Source organism: Pyxicephalus adspersus, chromosome 5 (genome assembly GCF_032062135.1).
Source record: "Pyxicephalus adspersus chromosome 5, UCB_Pads_2.0, whole genome shotgun sequence".
Taxonomy (NCBI): domain Eukaryota; kingdom Metazoa; phylum Chordata; class Amphibia; order Anura; family Pyxicephalidae; genus Pyxicephalus; species Pyxicephalus adspersus.
In genome coordinates this window covers 33,749,540-33,774,053 of record NC_092862.1, presented here as the reverse complement: position 1 = coordinate 33,774,053, position 24,514 = coordinate 33,749,540, and the positions used below count along the sequence as shown (strand labels likewise).

The 24,514-nt window shown below is 36.2% G+C and overlaps 1 protein-coding gene across 6 annotated transcripts in view; it reads left to right on the top strand.

Annotated features, from left to right (window-relative positions):
- CSPP1 (centrosome and spindle pole associated protein 1) overlaps window positions 1-24,514 on the top strand; it is a 42,038-nt gene that overhangs the window by 12,724 nt on the left and 4,800 nt on the right. For 4 of the 6 annotated variants that reach the window (XM_072411089.1, XM_072411087.1, XM_072411085.1 and 1 more), the window contains 23 exons: window positions 667-747; window positions 1,677-1,775; window positions 2,507-2,910; window positions 4,229-4,318; window positions 5,169-5,275; window positions 6,117-6,213; window positions 7,409-7,466; window positions 10,310-10,599; window positions 10,981-11,099; window positions 12,315-12,405; window positions 12,615-12,732; window positions 12,828-12,975; window positions 13,257-13,394; window positions 13,620-13,732; window positions 13,822-13,971; window positions 14,694-14,846; window positions 15,156-15,266; window positions 17,172-17,238; window positions 18,091-18,217; window positions 18,860-18,999; window positions 20,285-20,428; window positions 21,334-21,377; window positions 21,831-21,894. In XM_072411089.1, coding sequence (XP_072267190.1) covers window positions 667-747; window positions 1,677-1,775; window positions 2,507-2,910; window positions 4,229-4,318; window positions 5,169-5,275; window positions 6,117-6,213; window positions 7,409-7,466; window positions 10,310-10,599; window positions 10,981-11,099; window positions 12,315-12,405; window positions 12,615-12,732; window positions 12,828-12,975; window positions 13,257-13,394; window positions 13,620-13,732; window positions 13,822-13,971; window positions 14,694-14,846; window positions 15,156-15,266; window positions 17,172-17,238; window positions 18,091-18,217; window positions 18,860-18,999; window positions 20,285-20,428; window positions 21,334-21,377; window positions 21,831-21,894 — 2,953 coding nt within the window. The other 2 variants (XM_072411088.1, XM_072411090.1) reach the window with 2 other exon arrangements.

The following is a 24,514-nucleotide window of genomic DNA, read 5'->3' as shown; positions in this document are numbered from 1 at the left end:
CTACAGTTAGTCCCCGGGTTACATACGAGATAGGGACTGTAGGTTTGTTCTTAAGTTGAATTTGTATATAAGTCAGAACATGTACATTATTTTATTAAATGCAATTAGGACAGGTGTTTGTCTTAACATATTATTAGGCAGCCTGGTGTCAGTTACTGTATAACCTGTGAGTTAATCACAAACAAAGCAAAAAAAAAAAAAACTTTATGGAGCCTAGACATTTATTAACTTCTGAAGCAAGATGTGCTTTGCAGAACAGCTCATCCCTTAGGATCACCCACAACCTCAGCTGTGTTTAGCAAAATATTTCTTCTGCAAGCCATGCAAAGCGCCCCCCTTTAAGCCTCCGTCCTGCACACACGAGAGCAGGGAAGCCCTGTTCGTATCTAGGAGTCGTCTGTATTTACAGGACTGCCTGTACTGTTGCAAAAACAGTAAATGCTGGTCATTGGATGGAAGGTGTCAGAACACACATTGCATCAAACCTTGCTACAGATATAACATGAATGCTAATATTTTTGTATGGGATTGTAATTCTGCAGTTTTTTAACATGGAAATCTTACTTTGGAAAAGAGAACTAATTTTAAGAAGAAAAAAAATGGCTAATGTAGCAAAAACAGAATTTATATACTAATTAATCTGCTTTAAATCTTCATCTTGTTTAGAAATACCTGATAAGCACAGGAGAAGTGGACCCAGCTACTCAAGGCTTATCTCTACCTATTGGTGAGCGACTGTCAGCCAAGGTAGGCTTGTTACTAGACTGTTTTCCTTCTGTAATGTGTAGGATCCATACAGTTACTCCAGGAACTCGGGGGGTCTCTGCCTCAAGCAATCTATGAATTTCTTGTTCTTGTTATGATGGAACGGATTCCCATTAGCATCAGTATTTTTATAACACTTTCTGATAATTATCAGGAAGGAACCTAGTCAACACCTAAACACATTTTCCAGGTTTTCCACCTCCACTAGTTGTTTCCAGGTTTAAATATGCTTTACTGTGTCCCACTTGTATATTATGGGTAACATCACTAAAAGTGTTAGAACTTCTATATTCTAAGATTGCATCCCATTAAAAACATATCCATTATTTCATTTATTGCCCATTATTCAAGGCAATAAAGTAAACCTTAAAGCAGAAATATCACCAGCCTTTTTACTTTACAAAAAAGGGTAGACAATCTTACTTTAAGGCAAAAATTATTTTTTTTAACAAAAAAAAAAATAGTGAAGCTTTTCCCCTTTTGTCTTTGTGGCCCAGGTAATAAAGACATAATGGGAGCACAGAGCCTCCTGGGATACGCACGCCACCCATTCCAGGAGGCTCCTAGCTGCTCCTTTTTAAAGCTCTCCAAGACTGGTGCAGATAAACAATCATAGGGGAACCTGGGTGATCAAGCAAACCTGGAATGGATTTCTTAAAAATCATTTACTAATAGTTGGCATTTGTTTAAAGCCTGGACCAGATCCATTCCAGGTTTGCTGGATCACACAGGTTCTACAATGATTGTCTATCTTCACCAGTCTTGGAAAGCTTTAATAAATCAGGCCCATTGATTAGAGCTAAGGATGTATATTTATAAAATATGGTGCTCTGGCTTTCACGTTAAATGTGTGCTTTGTTTGCAATGTAGTCAGAATTATCTGATGACATCATTACAATCTGTGTGCTTAGGAAAGACTGCGTCTTGAGAGAAACCGTGAATACAATCAGTTCCTTAGGATGAAGGCAGATGAACAAGCAAAGTACAGGCTAACAGCACAATATAATACGGTAATCACAAATCATCCATCAATAAAACGCTATGTGAACACAGATAAATGTCATGTATTAGACATTAGTCTTTATATTATTTTAATTTTTCTGGGCTTCTCCTCTAAACATTGAAATATTGTGTTATAATTACTCACAGGCTTCCTGTTTTACTGAATCGAAATAATGACTTCCTACTTATCATAGTCATCCTTTAAATTATCTGTATCTGAGCTATAGGGACAATATTTATGTGCTTATTTCTGACCCAAACTAAAAAACAAAGTACCGAAGAGGAGCTCCAGCCAAATTAATTTTTCTTTCTAGTTTTGGATAGAGTGGCTAAAAACTTATACCTGTTAGATTTTTAGTGTGGCCTGTGTTCCAACTGGGAAGATTTACTCCCAATTCTGGCCTTGGGAATCATTATCCTTATGGCAGAAAGTAAAAATAAATCCAACATTTTAGGGGATATTGCCCAATAGGAAAACTTTCTTTAGTGGCTATTGTCAAATGTAAGATTTCTTCTAATTTCCTGTTTTGTCAACTGACAATTGTTTTATGTTTTCCCTATCAAACTGTTCAGATTTCCATTTTTACTACTTTACAGCACTCACTATTGCAAAAACTACTACTTTACTGTAATGTTTGGGGTTCAATGATTCTGAAATTTCTTAATTGGGTTATGGAGCTCAAGAGTGAGAAGATCTGAACTGGGCAATATAAATAGATTAACATCTTATTGTCTTTAGAATGATGAAACACAAAGCAGACTGAAGACTGACCAGTACCCTGATGCTTCCACTTCACATAGAGATCAGTATCTGTCTAAGAAAGATGCTCATACCTCCACAGAGGACTTTAACTTTAAAAGACGACCAGAGACTGAAAGATCCAGAAGAAGAGACTTTGAAACAGAGGATCAGATTGTTCGACGACTAGAGGAAGATGCCATCATTTCAAGTAAAAAACCTTGGAAGTCAGAAATAGATGCTGACAGAATAGATCGTCCAAGATATATTGATGCAGATTATGAAAGAGAAAGAAGACCTTTAAGATTAACTTTTGCTGCTGAAAAAAACGAACCCCTGAGTTATAGAGGGCGATATGATGAAGAGGACAGACGACCAATGAGGCACAACCCATTTCCTGAAAGGTATGCTAGGAATGTTTTAGATTTTATTAAAATAGCTTTTAAATTAAGGATAATAAATAAAACTTCTAGCAGTTGTAAAGGCACCTACAGCATTTTTAATTTTTTTTATTTTACATTCTGGAAAAGCATTGACTCTTCTAGGTAGTTCTGAACTAATTTATCCCCTTCAATTACCCTCACATGACGCACACATTTCTACTGGGCCATTAGTATGGTGTGCTGCTCCTGGAGTACTAGAAATGCATACCGGTAGGAGGTTTAAAGTAAAAGGGAAGAGCTGCCAAGTCAGAAAGTGCCAGAGCTTTGCTGGTTCAATGCAGGTTATAATTGAGGCACACAGGTACCTGCTTTTTTTCCCCCAGTATAAAAGAAATGTGTTACAACCTCAGATGGCTGTTTAAATCTTCAGAGATTACTGTCCACTGTAACATGTGATTCCCCTTATTTTATTTTAGAGAAAATTAAATGACTGAAGAAGAGATCACATCTGTTTAGAACCTATTTTATCAATTTTGTCACATCCCCTAGAAAGGGCCAATTTCAAGATATTGGGAGGTGAGAACCCCTCTGCCAAAATTTGAGATGAATATTATTTTTTTAATGGTAGGCGATAACAGGTTCTGACCAGATGTAAAAAACCCCCAAAAACAACACATAAATTGTGAATGGTGATAATTACCCACTAGGTTGCAGAATGACCCCTAGGTTTAATGTGCAACATGCATAGGGATTCCTATGGCAGTGAATGGAAATACAGCCGAATGGGAATAAATTATAAATACACCCCTAGGTGTTTAGGTTTTGGCAAAAATGCCTTGATATAGTGGGTGGTTAATGGTGAGGGTGCAGGTTTGGTTCACAGCCAAAGTACCATGATTCTTTCTGCATAATTCCTTCTATCAGGGTTTCCATGGAAGAAATACGTAAGTCATGTTTGATCACTGGATCAGTAGTCCCAGGTTGTGATTGGTTATTTCTGTGTATTTATGTTTGGTCATTTCTTCTTGATAAAGTATACTTGCGCATACCTAAAATGTCTGAAACTATGTCACTTAAATAAGGTTTTGCTTTACCTGGAATGCTGGCTACTTTTTTCTTTGGGTCTGCAATGCACCCAACACCAAGTTCTGCATCCCTGGGGTTGAAACAGTTAAGACTTTTCTTTTCATTTTCTTTTATAACAACACAAACACAAAATAATTTATTTTCGCTATAGCAGCAGGAATCCATATCAGCAAAATAAATTCCCTTTCATAAAAAGATGTGATTAAATATTTAAAAATCACAGCAAATAAAATGGATTGCATTTGATTTTCAGAGTGTTACCTCTGCGTGGAGATGTTTTAGAGACCCATGAATACATACCAGATCAAGCATTATACTTTCAGACAGCAAGAGGTGATCAAAGGTAGGTCAAGTAGTTTTAAAAGGAACTGTTGCAAAGCCCTATACATGACAGAGACACTAAAGAAACTAAATACCAGCATACAAAATGTTTTGTTTTCACCTCTTTTTTAAAAAGTTACAACGATGTTGGTTCTATTTTTTTTTTTTCTGCACACATACAAAATACATTTTAGACAGACAAGCTGCCATTTTTTTTATAATTGAATAAATATTTAGAACATGACAAATGAATCTTGGAGTGCTGTTGGCTAATCTGTTTTGCTGTTCTTCTCTGAAACATGAAGTACTAGTTTTGCACAGTTTTTACAGCTGCTAAAGTGCTTTTTTCAAGTGATTAAACATAGGGTTAGAGAATGGGTTAATTTTTAGAGTTTATAAATTGGGCTAAATTTTTAATGAGATTAGGAGTATGTGTAATGTAAAGGTAATCCAGACCCTGCACTGTATTAGAGCATCTTCTTGCATGATGTGGGTAACTTGTTGTTTCCAAGATGAGTCATCCTTTGCTTTTGCAAAAGTTGGCTGTATGTTATATATTTGTACACTTTAATTCTCTGATTTAATTTGGTGATGGAGGCCTTGATGTATTAGGCAAATTTGAACAATGGTTCAGTTTTATGTAATAAACCAAAGCTTGCAATACAAAGTTTGACATAGAACTTCAATAATCAAATTCAAGAAATCCAATAAAAGAATCAAAAAATACAATTTGAGTTTTTAAATTGATAAACAATTTACAGCGAGTTTTCAGGAATTTTTAATTATAATATAAAATTGGAATGAACAATTTTGTGCACCTTAAGTTTTGTGTAACAGTGTACTAATACGGTTGTGCCAATATTTAATACTAGAGATAAAAGTCTTCCCAGGCCTAATGTGGAGAATCAAGAAAAAATCACAGGGCGGGCTAAATCTGCAAATAATAAGGAAGAAGACTTTTCTACTGGTCTTCTGCTAGGTATGGACACCACTCAAATGTTGTCATGTTTGCTATGCATATCCTTCTGTTCTTTAGGTAACTAGACATGTATACAATCCTTTAGAATCTGTACAACTAGAAATGTTGTAATTTGGGTGTTTTCATGTAACTGTTACATTTACAATGTTTTTATCCTACAACTTCCTGGTGCATAATCGGTGAACAAGTACTCCTATCTTTTCTGTCCCTATCCCAATTATTTATTTTTTCCCCTCTAACGAACCTCTCATCCCTATTTTTGATCTTTTATTTTACTGTTTCATGCTTTTTTGACAAAAACTAAAATTTTGCATAATGGTAACAACACATATTTGAATTCCTAAGCTACCCATTTACCTTTTTTGATGTTTTTTTTTTTTTTTTTTAAATACCTAGCATATCCTGTGTTGTCCTCTTCTAATGCACTATGCTGCTGCCTCATGCCATTGCTCCTCTCTTTTTCTCTCTCTTTTTTTTTTTTTAGTCATTGGAAACGGTTGTCTTCTCCTGATTTCTTGTCCCCTGATGGCGCATTGTGAGGTCCCACACATTGACAGTATCTTTACCCTTTATATTTTTGCCAGGGGAGGCAAATAGAGCAGAAACCTGATGTATTTTTTTGGGCATCTGTTGCCTTCTGGGATATAGGATATTCAAACACTACTAAGGGAAAAATATTTGTCAGCTAACCTTTAAAATGTTGTTGACTACCAAGCTTCAAGGATTCATCTAGCCTTTATTTAAAAACATTATTGTGTTCAGTTCAGATTCAGAAAGTGGTATTTAGTTCTTAAATGCTTACTTATTTGTCATTGTTTCTTTTTTTCTATCAATACCCTAGGTGGATCCGATAAAGATGACGCTCAGAAGAGAAGAAAGGAGCGTTATAGACAGGAACTGATGGAGCAAATGGCGGAGCAACAGAGAAATAAAAGACGGTACGTGATTGATTTTGAATGAATCCTCAACTAGAACAAACTAAAATAATACATAGAATAACATGATTGCAACTTTTTGATGCAGAAAGATGAATAGAGGTTTTGGAAAAGATAAGATCACGAATAGGGAAAATTGGAGGTTAAAGATAAACAGTCATCAGTCTCATTTACATCAGCACTTGTGCCGTGACAGTAAGAAGTAAATAGTCAAATATTAGGTAATTCCTAAGAGGGATGTCTACACTAAAACAGCAGTTTGAGTGCAGTTTCAAAAGATTACAAATTATGACTGTTATATGAGTATGAGAGTCTTTTCAAGTTGCTGGATTCAGAGCCAATCTTATGTACATTGGTAGCTCCCAACCTTAGGCTACGTACACACGTGCAATATTTGTCGGTGGAAAACAAAGACTAACGACAGATCAGCGTTTAGTCACGATTATTTTGAATGATCGTATAGTGCTTGATTCTGTACATGCAGTAACGATACGATAGTTCAAAGATAATGTACACACACTAGATACGATTTGAACGATGCAGGAAGTGACGTGTATCGGAGAAAGTGATGTACAGAAAATAATGGTTACAAAAAGAACGTGTACAAACTGTAACACTATTAATGAGTGTTACAAAAAGAACGTGTACAAACTAATGTCATTTTTGTCAACGAACGTTCATCCTGAAGACTGTTCACTTACCTCTCTTCACTTATGCCTTTCCATGTGTTCTCACTGAACAAGATATATGTATTTATTTATATGCACATACACATCTGTATTGTGCTGCTGTTTGTTGTAATAGACGTTCGTTAGCTACGCATGCGCAGCACATCATTCTCACTGCACAACCGTACACACTATAGATAGCAAACGATTGTCGCCCAAACAGATCCGCCAGGACTGTTGTTTGTTTTCAGCTACAACAATTATAGACCGTTAGGTTGTTAATGGTTCGTTTCCAACGACAATTTTTGCTTGTATGTACGTAGCTTTACAAAACTGTCTTCTGTTGGGATGAATATTGATTGCCCATGTATTAAAAACTTTAACTCCCTATAGGCCCAGTGACCAATCTTATTAATTGGGGGCTGTTTGATTGTGTACGCAAATGCATCTGCCTTTTAAAGGTCTGTATAGAACTTTTGTGAGGTTGGGTAATTTGCATCATTTGTTTTTAATGTGTATATTATTTTTAGGGAAAAAGAGCTGGGACTGAAGGTTGCAGCATCTGGAGCAATAGATCCCGAAAAGCAGGTAAGTTTGTCTCTTGATGTATTAAAATGTAAGCATTTATTATGGTGTTTTCTGTCTCAGGATTACACATGGTTATGGATTATATGTATGTTAGTTTCAGATGTGTTTATCAGGATGTTTATAATAAACCTGTCAGTAGAACAGTCAATGCAAAGTGTAATGCTCACACACCTTCACCTGTCTCATTTATATTTCTCATCGGGATGTTGAAGAACCGTCAAGTTTGTTTTGTTTCATTGAGCAAAAAGAATACTTTACCAAAGATTTACTCATTGAGTTATCATGACTCTCCTGTTAAAGTTCAAATGTGACATCTGCCTTTATTTTTTAAACGTGTTTAAATATAGAAAAAAGATTAAAAATACTTGCACCTCTCTACATCATGTTGTGGTGCATCAGACATGTGGCTGGTATCCTTATGACAGAAGCTGGTAACAATAAAAACTTCTTTCCATACTGATACCAGTCTTTATGTATGTTGGGACATGCATTTTAGGATGAATGTCCCCTAGAAAATAGTAACCCTCTTCCAACTTATTAAGAAAAAAAGACAAGATATCTGCTTTATGTGTGCAAAACAAAAACACAATTTAGTTTAAGCTGATAAAACAGGGCAAAGCATGTCCTTAATGTGCAGTTTCCAGCATTAAACGTACAGAAAAGCCTAGTGAAGCTGGTTCTCCTTGTTTGTTCTGTTGTTGTTATAAAAACTTACACTTGCAGTTCTGATATCAACATGCATGTCTATTAGTGTTATGTTTTTTTCTAATTGGAGGGAAACCTGTTTCTTTTTATTTTCTAAACATTAAAAACAGGACAAAAAAAAACCCACAAAAGCTCCTTATCATAAACTATAGTTTGTGACCATCTCCTTTGCTTTCAACTGCAAAAGTTTGTTCACAGTTTTATTCCTGCACTTCTGTACCTGACAGAATATGTGTACTGACAGCAACTAAACATTCAAGCTCGCTAATCAAGTTATTACTGCAAAGTTTCATTTCTTAGTTTTTAAATTTGGTCATAGACCCGTACAGTATTAGATCTTAAATTCTGGTGTGCTTTGTTCAGAATATAAATTGCTGTTTCCTAATTTTCTTAAATGCTTTTTCTAGCTAAATGAAGAAGAGGTAAATTGATTGTTTTTTCCCCCAAATATTACAGTCTCTTTTCTATGAAGATTTATTCAAGATCTTCACAATTTATTACCTTTTCTCTCTCTTTGCATGCCCGTAGCAGTTTGGACAACATAGATCGTTGCATGTTTTTAACATCTGCATGAATTTTACCATTTTTAAACTGTTCGTAGAGCAGAGTCCCACATCAGCACAATATTTCTAGAAAGACTTAAGTAAATTGAATCATAACTTTAGTGTAAAGTAGGTGGCACTAAAGGATAAGTCATTGATTACATTTCCTCTCCAACTATTGTTATTATATGCTGCAGATACCACAGTAGAACCCCGGTTACCCGGAACTCGGGTACCCCGAAAACCCAAATAACCGGCACCTGACAGCTCCGCTTTCTTGATTACTTCTGCAGCTCTAGCGGAGCTGTGGCATGTGTTCCACACTCAAGAACACATACAACAGCTCCACTAGGGTGGGGGGAGAAATCAGGAGAGCGGAGCTGTCAGGAGGGCAGACCTCCACTGATTGCTCTGCTCCGTGATTGGCTGAGAAAAGGGAAACCCTGATGAAGGCTCAAGCGTTATAAGGGTTTCCCTTTTCTCAGCCATTTAACCATTCAGCATTAGAGGTGAATGGGGACCCCATTCAAGTCCAGTGCTGAATGGCTGAGAAACCTCAATTTCGGTGTAACCTCAGTTAACCGGAAACTATACTTATATGGAATCGGCCATAGCCCGTGGGTGCCGGATAACCGAGGTTCTTCTGTATTTTCTTCTACTGCTTCTGCAGACCCCACAAGCCTTATCCAAATACCAGTTTTAGTTCTACTGGAATTATGTGTACCTCTGGCTATTGTGATATTTTTATTCGGTGTTCACCAAGAATAAAGGGCTTGTGGCACCAAAAGAAGTCAATTTAGAAAGAAAATAGGTAAAGAAACCTTATTCCATGCACTTTTAGTCATTATTATTACCCCTGTTGCATTTTCCAAAATAATGTAATTTTAAAAGCACACCACACCGTTGTTGAAGAAATGTTGCATAAGTAAATGCTAGTAAGTTTTGTAAATGTGAAGCAAAAACGTATATAATTCATACATACTTCCATGTAGTTTATTGTTATACTTTAGCTGCTTTATTAGACTTTAAAGTGGCAGCAGCATTACTCTTTTCAATTGTGATCAGCAAATTTCCCTTAACACATAATTCATAATCCCATAATTATTCCTAGTAAATTCATAATTTTCTGTAGTGTAGTTTGTTTGTTACATTCATTCGATACATTGTTTCTCAAAGCATGCCACAGCTGTTTAACAAGGCAAAACTATGTCATTATGCATAATGTTTTTTGGGCAGCTATATTTTTTACTCTCATTTATTGTGTTCCAGTGTAGTCATTTCAATGGTATACTCAGACTGGACACAGGGTCTTTGATTGTGTGTGTAAATGTTTGTAGCCATCTAAACATAGGTACTTGTTGTATCTGCATTTTTGCTAGCCAAAAATGAAAACAGCATTAAAGAGTCCATGATAAAAAGGGTATAGTTTTTTGGCCAAGATTGTGATTGTAGGTTAATACATATATTATAAAGAATACAGATTAATTCATACCTAACACATTCTGTAAGTATGACTGTTGTCTTCATGTTATTAACATGTAATAAGATATTGTTAAGTTTATGAAAATGTGGTCTCTGTATTCATTCTTTTGATAGCCGGACAGGCTGAGGCAGTTTGGAGCAATAAATCGTCATCAGGAGATACCTGATAGAAATGTTCCCTTTCGATCTGGAGTTTTAATTGACTCGGAGACGTCGGTCAGAAGGATTGAGAATAAGTCGGTCGTTGAAGAGAAGGCCCCACCTGAAAGAGTTAGAGTGGCTTTCCAGACTCCAGTCCCTGATCCAGCTGTCAATGCAAGTGGCTATCCTGTAGCCTTCAATCCAGTACAAGAGGATTTTCACCGTGGATTATCCAGCGCACTTGGGGAAATAGTTGTGCCCAGGTAGGTATGTGATCAGTCACTGTGACACATATGGCTGGCTGGTCTTAGAATCTTGTCTTGTGTTTCCTAAACATATATACTATATAGGTTCTGATTGTAGTGAAGAAGGCCTTTGTTGCAGACCCAAACAAATTACATTATTTAATAACTTTATATACATGTGCTCACTGACATTGCCACACTGATTTTTGATACTGACAGACTAGATAGTGTTCTGTAAATCACTGTTATTCAACTGTTAATCATAACCTAATCATACATAATTTACTCCTTTTTTTCAGCTGATCTTTAGATAGCAGCTGTTATATTTTCCTGAATTAAGGAACTGTACTAAAATGACAGTGTTACATTTTATCTAACATACTTTTGCCATTGTTTAAGAATTGCAGCTGTTCCTCCACCTCAACCAGTAGTCCTGGCAGACAATTATCGAACACCTTATGATGATGCCTATTATTACTATGGAGCCCGGAACCCACTGGATCCCAATTTAGCCCACTGTAAGTGAAATGTTGGTATAGCATGCATTGCCCAACAGGTGATGATATATTGAACAGTGACTTTGGATCAATGAGTAAATATGGAGGTTTTCACATCACGATTGTGGTTATCAAGTGCTTGACTATCCCAATATTTTATTTTGATAGAGTTCTGCCTGTGATAGTAGCATAATACCCTATCCATCCCTAACCTTAAGAAAGGTGGTAAATTTTTTTTTTTAATTTTTTTTTTTTATTATTATTATTATAGATAAAAGTAGTAGTCCATTGTCTCTATAAACTTGCTATATTTATTGGTTGAGATTGGATCATTGCCCATAAAAGCTATGAAAGCAAAGAACTCATTCTTCAGCATGTTAGAGAAAACAAAAACAGGAAGGCATTTGTTTTCTTGTATCTGGAATCGGTGTAGCTAATTCAGCCTTCAGCTTTAGTTGGGGTTTTATTGGGTACAGGATTTCCTGGTGGCTTGTCTGTTAGAATACCAACACCATCACATATAAAACAACAAAGTGGCAGCAATGTTACCTGGTCGCTTCTACTCTAACTTATTGTCTCTGCCTGCATTTTTCCTCTGCTTGATATAAACTGATTCTCCGATATTTCTCCTTATATAATTTAGCATATTGAGTATTTTCATGGTTAAACAGCACACTAACAGCATTGTTCCTCATTATAATTAAACTTGATCCAGTTGCTTGGGTTAACAGGTTCATTAGACCTGAAGAACTCGGAGCCAGGGATGATGACAACAATTAGGCATATACCTCCTGACCACTTCTCCTCCCCCTCATTTATCAATAGACTACGTCTCTGATTACATGGTCCTCTTTTACACTATCAATCTCAGGTGCTCCCCTAGTATCCCCGATCCCCTCCCTATTGCCATTGTTTGATATCTTATGTTTTTCCTATTGCTGTTTACTGGATTTAAAATTTCTTTTATTTTCATATTGTTCTTTCTTGTGACTGTACTGTTGAATTTAATTTAGAAAATGCAAATAAAAATAGGTTTACCCACAAATAAACTCGATCCATCAAGCTACTTCAGTATGTTAGTGCAAGTGGGCCACACAAAAATCTGAATTTAATATTGCACAGATTTTACTGGAGAAAAATGACTGATGTTAATGTATTTTATTGTGCATTATTGATATTTGTTAAAATGTAAGTGCTTGAATCTCTTAGGTATAAATTAACCGTTTCTTATATCAGATCCTGTTGGCTCATTAGGTGTTCAGGCAGCTCCAGGTGTCAACCTATCCTCTATGTACCCCATTCCGGCTCATCCACAGGATCACACTACGTAAGTAAATGAAAACTAAAAGAAGCGTATGAATGAAAAGTAAACAATAGAAGTCAGACACTTCACTGTTATCTGAAATAAAAGTGAAATGACAAAATAAGGGTTTTATGTAACATTACTAATTTACATTGATCCCCATTACCTTAATAATGCACATGTCCTGTGTAGTATATTTTATAGGTAGTGAAGTTTCATTATTGTGTTTTTAGGTACAGTAAGCAGAGAGCAGAGGCTGCAAAAGGTGCCAGTTTAGGAGTATTTCCAGAAGAAAAAGCACAAAAGGACCGAAAGGTTGCTCAAAATTATCAGGAAGAGCTGGAGCAGCAGGTATAATGTCTTGTCATCTATGATGACGTGTTGCATGCAGTAGGTAAGTTGCTGGCAGTATTTAAAAATATGTGCAATCTGTTATTTCTCTACAGATAAGAGAAAGAAATGAAAAGCGCAGAAAAGAGAAGGAAGAGCAGGAGCGATATGAATCTAAGCTGGAAGCTGAAATGAGGAGTTACAACCCTTGGGGTAAAGGAGGAGGAGGAGCTCCACTCAAGGACGAAAAAGGGAATCTCATCAGTAAGTGTTTAACATAAAAAAAAAATAACACAAATTCTGAAGGCATGTGCTGCAGATGTTTATTGTCAATCTATTGAGGTCTAATTTCAACAAATGGCTATTTGCAGCAAACTGGTAAAGGTGACCTGCTAAAAAGTGAACATAGACTGAAGCACTGTGCAAATGATAAATATAAATGATAAATATATAAGTAACATTTGGTATTAACATACTGCATATTTAAAAAAAAAAAAGGTTTCCTCTTATTTCAGTAAAATACATTTTAGTATGTTCCTTTACAGCTGACCTCAAGCACATGCATAAACAAAATGAAAGTGCTTATCAAAATCCAAAAGTACGAGATTTTGAGGACAATAGGGCCGTTGTGGCAGTGGACACGAGTTTGGCGGATAACACATCATCTACTGGAAAAATACCAGGTAAATCAGGAAGTTTACCTTGAGCACAGATAAGGTAAAGGATTGACTGGGTAATTGTTTATATAAATACTGTTCTATATAGCTGTCCAAGTCCTTCAGGTCCTTGTGGTGCTTTTACACTCTCTGCCTACACAGAGCTCACTCATGGAATGCTTCTGTGTGCTTTTCCTCTCCTGACTGGGAATGTACAAATAGAGTTATTCCTACTGTTTATTGTTTTTCCAGGGTTTTCATTTGCAAATCCATCTCAGTTTGCCAGAGGTAGTGTGTTCAATGAGCCCGTCACTGAAGAAAAGGTGCATCAGCAGGAATCATACAAGAACTTCTTACGTCAACAGGTAATTGGTTACTTTAGGCTGCCAGCTTTTTGGGTATGATTGTCACCAAAATGTATGAAAGCATAACACAGCAAAAATTCCACTGACAGATTGATGAGAAAAGACGTAAAGAAGCAGAGGAGAAAGAACGAATTCGCCTGGAGGAAGAAAGAGAAGAGAAGCGTCTTGCTGAACAAAGGGCCAAAATTCAGCGAGAATATGAAGAAGAGCAGAATAGGAAAAAGCTTAAAGAGGAGGAGGTAGTAGACTTTTGTAATTGCCAGTGATTTGTTATCTGCGCAGCCAATATAATATATATCCAGTATGGTGAAAACCTGAACCAAACAGGTTTTTGAGACCAGGTTTCATTTATTTATCTGTTTAGAGGCTTTTTCTTTAAATCATTTTCATACAAAGTTATACTCATCTTTCCTAATAAGGAGAATAGGATCAGAACTTTATATATTAATAACTTTTTCTCCACATTGTCAACGTGAAAGACATTATTTGGTTCAACAGCAAGTCTGCAAATGACATGCTGCAGTGTTCATTGAATTCCCTTTAAAGAGTTCGAAATTTTATATATATATATATATATATATATATATATATATATATATATATATATATATATTAGAAACCTAATTTATCTGTTTTTGTGTAATAGCTTTTTGTCAGTTTTAGATGTTGTAGAAATATCTATATACATATCACAGGACAATTTCTAACTTATTTTGGTTTGACATTTTAGAACATTTTCCCCCTTCATAAATGTATATAAAGGAAGATTCCTCTCTGGTGTACTTTACTGTCCATTAGCAAGCGCATATTTCAATCTTTCATACTAATAATTTCTTTGCAGATAATGGGCTGTTATAGGCTATATAGTGTTGTTATCCATCTAGTTATGTTTTTAATGTATTGAGTGGTACTGACTTCTGGTGGCTTATAATTTCTTAATAGTATTGCAATATTCTTTTAGCAACGACAGAAAAATGAGGAGTTAGTCCGTCTGGCAGATGAAAGACGGAAAGAAGCTGAAAGAAGGAGAAAAGAGGATGAGACCAAACAGGAAGAGGAGCTAAAACGCTTTTATGAACAGCAGAAAGCAGCAGATGAAACTGAAGAGAAGGAGGTCAGCCGTAATATGTAGTGATGTGCTTTATTTTGCCTTCTGCTAGTATCACCTCTACAAATCTCACTGATATTCTGTGTAAAGCATGGGACATGGTGCTCCTTTTAAGTAGATTGGAGGTGAAGTCGGTGTTATCACAGTTGGTCACAGACAACCCTACATGTGCCTTAAACTTTTTCTTGATTAAAGTCCATACATTTAATTATTAATAAGCCTGTTAAAATCTTTGGAATGAACATGTACACTTTGATAGTTGGATGTCCTGAACAGTGCTTTCTCACCTTACATGTTATATGGTATGTTTTGTAGTTTCAGCCTCCAAGGCAGCCGTCTCCTGTCATCCCTGCCCTACAGCACAAACTATCCTCCCAAACACCGAGACCGCCAAGTGCAAAAAGCGAAGTTTCCATCCAGTCATATGTATGTCTTTCCAGTGTTTACTATTTCCAGATTGTGTACTTTTATTCTCTTTTTTCCCCCCAGTCTAATAAACTTACAAAAACTTGCTTGTTAAGCAAAATTTACTCAGTGAACTATTTTTGACATACAACTAGTAATGCAGTTGTTCGGTTGTCCAGTACAGAAGAGCTCCTAGGTTTACCTTATGTACATCATGTGTTGCAGCTAGACCTGTCAGGAGTACCTTTTAACTGCCTTAGCCTTTGTCACATATATATGTGCTATGCTACTTGTTTCACATAATGAAGTGTGTATGAGCGAAGTTGCAGTAAGCTTTGTCATTCCTGTTGTATGTTTAGTGATCAAGCAGGACAGCTTACTGTATACAGTCTGGGGCAGCTGTAAACATGCTAGTTTTTCATATTTATTATCCTGGACAGTTGAGAGATGATTGGTCCCTCCACTTAGGTTAAAAGGTAAAATTGTGTAGGAAGAGAACACCACCACAAGAACCATTTTTAATTATTGATGATATAAAGGATCTTTTATCTGTTGTTTGCAGTATTCTTTAAATGTTCAGGTGCAGGGAGTGTGGCTTCCTCATGTTGCAGCCATTGGTGAGGCTCTGCTAGCTTCCTGACAGCTTGAAGGATTTTTGCCAAGTTATGGAAGTTATTCTCTTACTGGTGCCACTAACATACCGGTAATTGGTCTGTCGGTACTGCTCTGGTCATTTTAGATTTTTTTTTTTTTTTTTTTACAGGATGGAGTGCATCAGGGTTTGGCCCTTAAATGTTTGTTTTTTTGGGGGGTTCCTGGAAGCCAGCACATAAATGATTTACTCATTAGGAGCTTTGCCATGGCTATTTATGTCCAACACTTGTGTTCCCTAAAATCTTGTCCCTGTGGGATCTGTCCAAGGTCCTGCAGAGACATGCTCCCTTAAGTCTTTCTCATGTTTTCTGTAACTGGAGGTGACTATCACTAAACTAAGAAAAGCAGGCTCTTATTTGATGTGGCTAATCTGCTGTATAGGGTCCACTTCAATTTGGACACCATATACTTGCCTAAAGTGTTTGCCATGTTTATTAGGCCATAGAAGATAATTCTACCCTCCTGTAAAAAAAAGCACCCCCCCCCCCCAAAAAAAAAAAACAAAACAAAAAATAACAGTTTCACTCTTTTATGTAAGGAATGCGCCTGCTTTATTTGGAGGTCATCAAAGATTTTCAGCAGACTCAAAAGGAGTCTTCAAGCTACATTAGGTTTTAAAGCTAGATTAATTGAACCCAAAAATTGTGGATTCAAGCTCCAGTCAAAAAATATTTATTTTACAAGGTTTTCTCTCTCTTGTTGGGTAATGAATGCAAGAGCTTTTGTGGATCAGAGCCACAGTATGGTCTTTATAGGACTTTTTCACAAAACACTACAAAATGCTCTCGTAACAAGACAGGGCAGCATTCTTAATTCTCATATAGTGGTTTCAAGGTTATCCTTAGCAATGAAGAAGTCTTTATTTCCGTGTACACTTGGTGATAGTCCATTTTTCTATCACTAAAAGAGAACAGGGTCTGAGAAAGGTGTTTATCCTGTTTGCTTGGAGCTGTCCTGGAAGGTCAATGATTCGTACACAGTCTAGGATCCATTGAGTACCACAGGGTGACACTAAACACTTTGAAGACTAGCCTAGTCTATGCAGGTACCTTTAGGTTTTAGGTTAGGTCATGCTTACAGTTTGAATTGCAGTCTGTGTATTTTTGACTGCCATAGCATACCAGTAAAAAACTTCATGGTTTCATGATTATTCCAATCCCATGACACTACTTTGCCATCAAACATTGTACATGTATAATAAAACATTATCTGTTAATTATCTGTGCTTTACACAATACTATTGTAATGTTCATTGCCCTTTTCCTGACACAGGATGAGCCCCAGCCTCGTGCAGCATCTCCACCAGTTCCTGCTAGGCGCAATCAGCTCAGAGCCTTTGGTAAGCTCCAAGAAGTCAATTCTGGGATCAAGTTTGAGTTATACTGAAAACTGTGGATTTAAAAACATGGGTATGGAATGTGCGGGCTTCTCCAGAAGCAGCCCTGTTTAGTAGCTGTGATCTGGCTGCTCCCAAATCCTCCCTGAAACTTTTGAAACTGATTCTGCTGGCCACTCGGATCACCTATCGCTAAGTCTTGGAAATACTATACAATACTATAGTGCTGGGTCCATTTTTTTGCTAAGATGGATTGGATTATGGTTAATGACAGGATGACGCATGTTCTTCAAAATAAAATGAAGAAATTTGACAGGATCTGGGACCCCTGGATTAAATATAAGTCCCCTACTACAGACAACTAAGGTTACCTATATTTGGGAAGTGTTCATCATCCCCCCCCCCCCCCCCCCCTCCACCCACGATTTTTCCCACTTGTCTATTTTCCCTTGTGGGCTTTGTCTTATCTTGTCTATTTTGTCCATATTGTCTTGTCTTTGTTTTCCCTTTAGAAATATTGTTTCAGACTCTGGATACGTGAGCTGCTCAGGAGAGGTCCCTTTACACTGTTTTCTATTATGCTTTTTCAGCTTGATTCTCTTTATTTTGTTCTGGATGTTTTGGAATTATTGTCATTTGTTTTTAGTTTTTTCTTGTACATCTTTTCTATGTTAAAACTATTAAAAATATCAGAATATAAAAACATGGGTATTTTTTGATTATGATATCCACATGTGTGTAAATGTAAATATATATATATATACACATACATATACATTGAAGAGACAGCATGTGTTATTGTATTGTGCAGGACTTCTACTTCATTATTGTTACATATTTGGGTTTTCACTTTAGATGAAAAGAAGAATGTGATTAATCAGCTATCTGAGCTGAGGAAGCAGCTACGCAGTGAGCAGAGACGGTTAGAGAGTCGTTTGCAAGATACTGACCGAGATGATGAGTCTCTTCCCTCCAGGAGCGGGTATGAATTTTCACTATACCTCCTAAACATTGAATCATTCTTACATTGTGTTTAGGCAGCTTATTCTAGAGCTGAATGACCACATGTCCTGTAACAGAAAAGTTACTGTGTTTTAAAGCTTTTATTAAAGATACCAAGATACCTGGTAATCTTGCCATTAAATGCCTATTATTACCCTGTAACATACACCCCTGTTGGAGACTACAAGTGGCCAACACACATTGCACAGGCATGGTTTACCATTGTTATGATTGTAAACCTAGCAGAGTAGTTATGTGCAGTTATTAGGACGCGGCCTTTTTTGTGCACTATTTAGTGCAATGTAACCGATTGATAACCATATATTGCACTACTATAGTATCCAACTGCAGTGTGTAGACTACAAACCTGTTAAAAGGAAGGTACACGTTATATTTCATACTTCTCTCCACCTAGTATTAATTAAGGAGGTGTCCCTTTCTCTTCATAAAACTTGTTTTTAGCCAAAGGGGACCCTGTGAAGCCCTGAAATGTCACATCTTATAGGAGCAATACCCTGGTGTGTGACCAACATCCCTACTTTTTATCAGGAAAATTTACCACTGTATTTTTTATTTATATTTGTGTTTGGCATGCTAATGGAATTTTTTTCCCTTTATTTAGACGGAGGCGGGAGAAGAGCGCGGATATCTTTGATATTGCCCGGCAGGGGATGCAGGCTAAAATACAACGACCTTTTTTAAAGAATCTGGAGAGTATTAATATGCAAAACATCCAGGAATTTAATGACCTCAAGTACAGAGGTGAACGTTATAAATTATTAATATTATTATTATCTTTTATTTATTGAACACCAACATATTACACAGCACTTTACATAGTCCATGTTATTACTCTCCCTCAGAGAGCCTCACAATATCAATACAGACATATAAATTTAGTCTCATATATTCAACTTTATAAAATACAGGTATATATATTGGTAATTAAATGCAGAATGAAAAACACAGCAATATAGGTAATGAGATTCAACCAGTGCAGCTCTAATGAAATACTTTTATTAAATGAAAGTTCTAACTTTAGATGAATAAATGAATGCTCTTTGTTATTTATCATTTCTTGACGATTAGCTGTAATATCTTAGTGTAAGCTGCAAGTCCCAGGTGAACAAACTAAAGAAAAGTTTTTAAACCATCAGTCTTTAGGAATAGTAAAGTAAAAATTATCACAGCCATAATTATCGGCCGTTTAGGTCTGAAAATAAACACACCAATGTACAGAACACAGTATTACATTTACCCATGTATTTGGTTGTCTACAAAGTATTGAAAGTTAATTTACTTTAGGTTCTGTAAAGTTAAACGGGGGTTTTCAGATTCCAAATAGGATCACAGATCCACTCAACATTTTCTTTCAGCTAGCTTCCAGTTAACCTTGTATGGGCAGGCTCTTTTCCCAGACATCCAGGTTCCATGTTAGGTAAGGGTGGATGATGGGGCATAAACTTTTTTTTTTTTTAAATGTTAAAAAAATCAAAAGGAATGTTGCCATTATTGTAGATCTTAGCATTGGGATGCATTAGGTACACTTTAATAGTGCTACATCATTTGTTTTTCCCCAACCCCTAACAACAAATGTGTTTAACTAGTTTTTTTTTTTTTATACACACCTTTACTGGACCCTTCATGTTTTCCATGTACAGGTGATGAACAATATTAGTACATGATTGTAGTTGATTGTTAATTTCCTTGCTGAGTGGTATCACGAGTTGGAAGTCTTCAGCGCAGAGCACGCTAGGGGATAATATCCAAAGTGAGATCTATGTTGTCCCTAAAGGGGAGACAGTTGTGAGCTGATCTTTCTTTGTACCCATCATCAAGAACTGCTGTTAACCTCAAATGTACTCAAGCAGGGACAGAACAAAAATAGATATCCTGAGCACATAAAGACACTCCATATAAACATAGAGAACTAACCTCACACATATTGTTAATAATGAAACCAAAATACTGCAGGACATTTGTGCTAACTGCATCAGCACCATTTTGCACCTTGCTGTTGAGTAAAACACCTTGTTTATTGGAACAGATACAGAGACTCGCGAAGGGGTGAGATTTATGTATCCTGACCCTCCAAAGGATGACCAAACACTGGATATCCAGCAGCAAGCCTTACTTCGAGTGCAGCAGAGAAACCTGAAAAAATTGAAAAGGAGACCAGGGATGCCTGATGGTGAGAATAGTTTACTACCCCTTGTTTTACTGTAAGGTGCTTTGTTTTGCTTTTATTCAGTTTTTTTTTAATTTTTCAATTTAAAAAATTATACAGGAATGCATTATATGCAGCATAATATATCAACATTAAAAATCAAAAGCTCAATGACCACGAGGACAGTTTCCAAGAAAATAGGGATGGACTAGAACTCCTCTCAGATATTACTATAGTCAGAGGCTTTGTTTAAGAGATTCCTTCACTATTTGAGTATTTCACAAGGACAGGAATAGTAAAAATTCTCTCACATTCTGTAGGAAAATCCTGAAACCTCCGAGAGGGAAAAAATTAGATCACTTATAGACCTTATCCTTTGGAGAGAGATATTAAATCCAAGGATCTCACGTTTTGTCAAATTTAGTTATGTTTTGATCACTTTATCAGTTTAGCACTGATCACAACCTAATTCAATATATGTTTAACATGACTAGTATCCAGGGTGTGAAATTGTGATTAAGAACCACTAATTTTAGGAAATAGGCCTGAAAAGCATTGAACTTGATTTAATTATCCCAGGCAGGCTGAGCCGATGGAAATGTTCGAGTTAAGTCCCCCTCTGTAAGGTGTGTTTGTTTCTCTGTAATGTTTAGAGTTAAGAACTCTTAATATATTACAAACAAACTGAGTAAACTGCCAGTGACTAATGCAGTGACATCAAGACTTTTTCACATGTAAAGCTCCTCAGAATGGGACATGACCTATCCATGCACTATGGCTGCTTCCAGAAGTGAAAGTGATGACCGTACTTTGGAGCAAAGACACACAGGATAACTATATGAGGAATAACGAGTTTGAGGACCGCTAGACTGCATTTATGCTTTATTTTGATCAACCATTTGATTTGTTTTATATTGACTTTCTTCCAGGTTTTGATCCATTTCCTGAATACAGTCGTTATCACGCTGAAGTGGTAAGAAACTAAAGACAATGACAATTGATTAATATACTATACAATAATATTCCATTTGTTTTCTACTTTTACTCTAAACAAATAAGTACAATAAGTAATTACAATGTTTAGTGTCTGCTGTTCTAGTCATTAGCAGTATTTTTATTTATTTTCTTTAGTATTAAAATAACTTTGTTGTATTGAGCAACTCCAGGTTCCAAATATGGCAAGTATGTCACATTCCTTATTCTGTTACTTTTTTCCCAATTTTATAATTGTTAATTTACCATGAGCTGTAGCTCTAGTATTAGCGGGGGCTCCCTGTTCTCTTTCCAGGGTTCTGCTCTGTTAAAAAGGTTGTGAAAGGCTGTCCTAGATTATCATGTCTAGTTTTTTTGCTTCTTTAGGTTTAGTATATGTAGGGATAGTGAACAGATTTAATCAATTTTGTGTTTTCTTTTTTACTCTTTTAAGCTTAAAGACCCAACAAAAGAACTCCTGAAAACCTCATTGCTGGAGTCAGAAAGTGTATTTATAGGTAATTTCATGTCCTGTCCTAAATCAAGCCATTCACACATATACAATTCCTACAACCAGCAAAATTTATAAACACAGATTTCTAACAGCTCCTATAAAACAGCTTCTAACAGATTTCATAGCACGCTCACTTTGCTGTGTATGTTAGAGCATATGTCACCTTTAGCCTTAGGGAACCAGTGACCTCTTTTTATTAAAAGCAACTTTCCCTTCATTCAGGGTTTTCTCTGAGGATGGAGCTCAGCTCTTCACTGATATGTAAAGATACAAGTAATACATTATTAGGCCCATCTCTCCATAGACATGTTGTTTATTCAGTGAAAGACAGATGTCTGACTGCCCACAAACAAATATTCTGTGCTGTAGTGCTTTTTTTATATAGTTTGTTAGATGAGTAAATAAATTGTTCATGCATATGTATTTATATTTATTTTGACAAATTTATTTTAGACGGGATTTTGAGGCCAAAAATATTTTTGCCATTTGAATAAATTTTTACCATAAAAGTTTAATATAAATAAAGGTACATACAGGTAGTCCCCTGGTTACAAGATAGGGACTGTAGGTTTGTTCTTAAGTTGAAATTGTATGTAAATCAGTACGGGTACATTATTTTAATAAATACAATTAGGACCGATGTTTGTCTCCACATATTATTAGGCAGGGCAGCATGGTGTGAGTTACTGTGTACAATCCTTACTGTGAGTTAATCACAAAAAAAAAAAAAAAAAAAAAAAAAAAAAAACTTAATGGAGCCTAGACTTTCATTAACTTCTGGAGCAAGCTGTGCTTTAATATGCAAAAAGAAACAACTGCAGAATTTGTCTTGGTCATTAAAGAGTTACAAGATGTTACAGATCAGCTCCACTCTTAAGATCACCCATAACCTCAGCTGTGTTTAGCAAAAAATTTCTTCTGCAAGTCATGCAAACCGCCCCTCCTCCCTTAAAGCCTCTGTTCTGCTTTCAGCGAGCAGGGAAGCCCATTCATTCATGTCTAAGAGGCGTCTGTGTCATTAGATCTTAGTCTTTCCTTGACCCGTTTGTGAAATCAGTCCACTTCTTCAGAAGGAGATTTGAGAGATTTCAAAACATGATAATCAAGCCCATGGATTTATAGTCCCCTCAAAAAACTTGGCAGCAAGGTTCAAAAGGAGAGCTGTAGCTGAACGGTCTCCAGTCAGGCAAAAAATGTAACAACCATCAACGGGATAGTGGAACTACCTAACAAATATGTACCGATAACACAACCAATATATCACTGCAGCCAAAGATCCAATAATCCATTCAGTACCTGCCAATACACCAGATTGCCTGTACTGTTATTATATGAACATTTATTTATAATAAACTGTTATGGTACAAATTTATTCATATAGGGAAAAACATTTTGGCCTCTAAAAGTCCCATCTTTGTTAAAATAAATAATAAAAGGATATATGCTACTTGTGGATGAAACAATCTACTAGAGGTTATCCATTTTGCTTGTTAGATAAATTGCTCATGCTGCAAACTTTCTATGGCTAATGATTAGCTTTTAGTTGGCAACTTCCAACTTCCTAGCACATGTTAAGGTAAGCAGCACTCAACCCAGCTGCATCTCTTGTTTGTTGTGCAAAATTGTTTGTTGTGCATTGTAATTTTATTCTGAACATGGCCAATGGTTATAAGTAGCATATGTGATAACTAGTGCAAGTTCATCACCCTGTCACGTGACCCCTGCCGCTGCTGGTCATGTCTGCTACACGTTTTTGGCCATAGCTGGACAGTCACCCTCTTGGCCTGATCAGTCTCCCTATTCCCCACACCCAATATTAGTCACATTCCTAGTCTGTGGATCTAAACAGGATACTAATATTTTCATCACTAATAAGCCTTTAACCACCTGGGTGTTACACTGAGGTCTAGATTTCTGTTCCAAGAGCGTTACACTGTTTTTTATGAAATTTTTTTTTTTAAATTGTAGACCTGTAACTTACAGAAATATGTCCGAACAAGGGTTCTAGTAGATATCATGAATATAAAAAATGTTTGAAACACACAATCATGTAAAAAAAAAAAATTACTTTTAGTAAAATTAAATAAAAGACACAAAAAATCAGCTTAAACAAGAATACATAAATAAATGAAAAATACTGAAAATGCGATAATTCGGTATACTGTATAGTAATATATTTTTCTAAAACACCTCCCTAGTGTCCGTCACATACCTATAGACAAAACCACATAAATATATTTTCTATTATTTTGTATCGGATTGGATACAGGACTTTGTATTCAATCCAATACAAAATGAAAACAAAATTCAAACTCTCATTTTGTATTGGATTGAATACAAACTCCTGTATCCAATCCAATACAAAATGAGAGTTTGAATTTACTAATTACATACTTTGTATTTATTTTTAATTATTTTGGATTGGATTGGATACAGGAGTTTGTATTCAATCCAATACAAAATGTGTTTGAATGAGTTTCAGTTTGAATTTCCCGCACACGCACCAACATCATCACGCATGGAGGGAGAAGAAGCCGGCAGGCTTTTTCCCGGAGAGGACACCCGATGTTGGAGGACGACGCTGGAACACGACCGATGGACCATCGCAGCGGGACCAGGTAAGT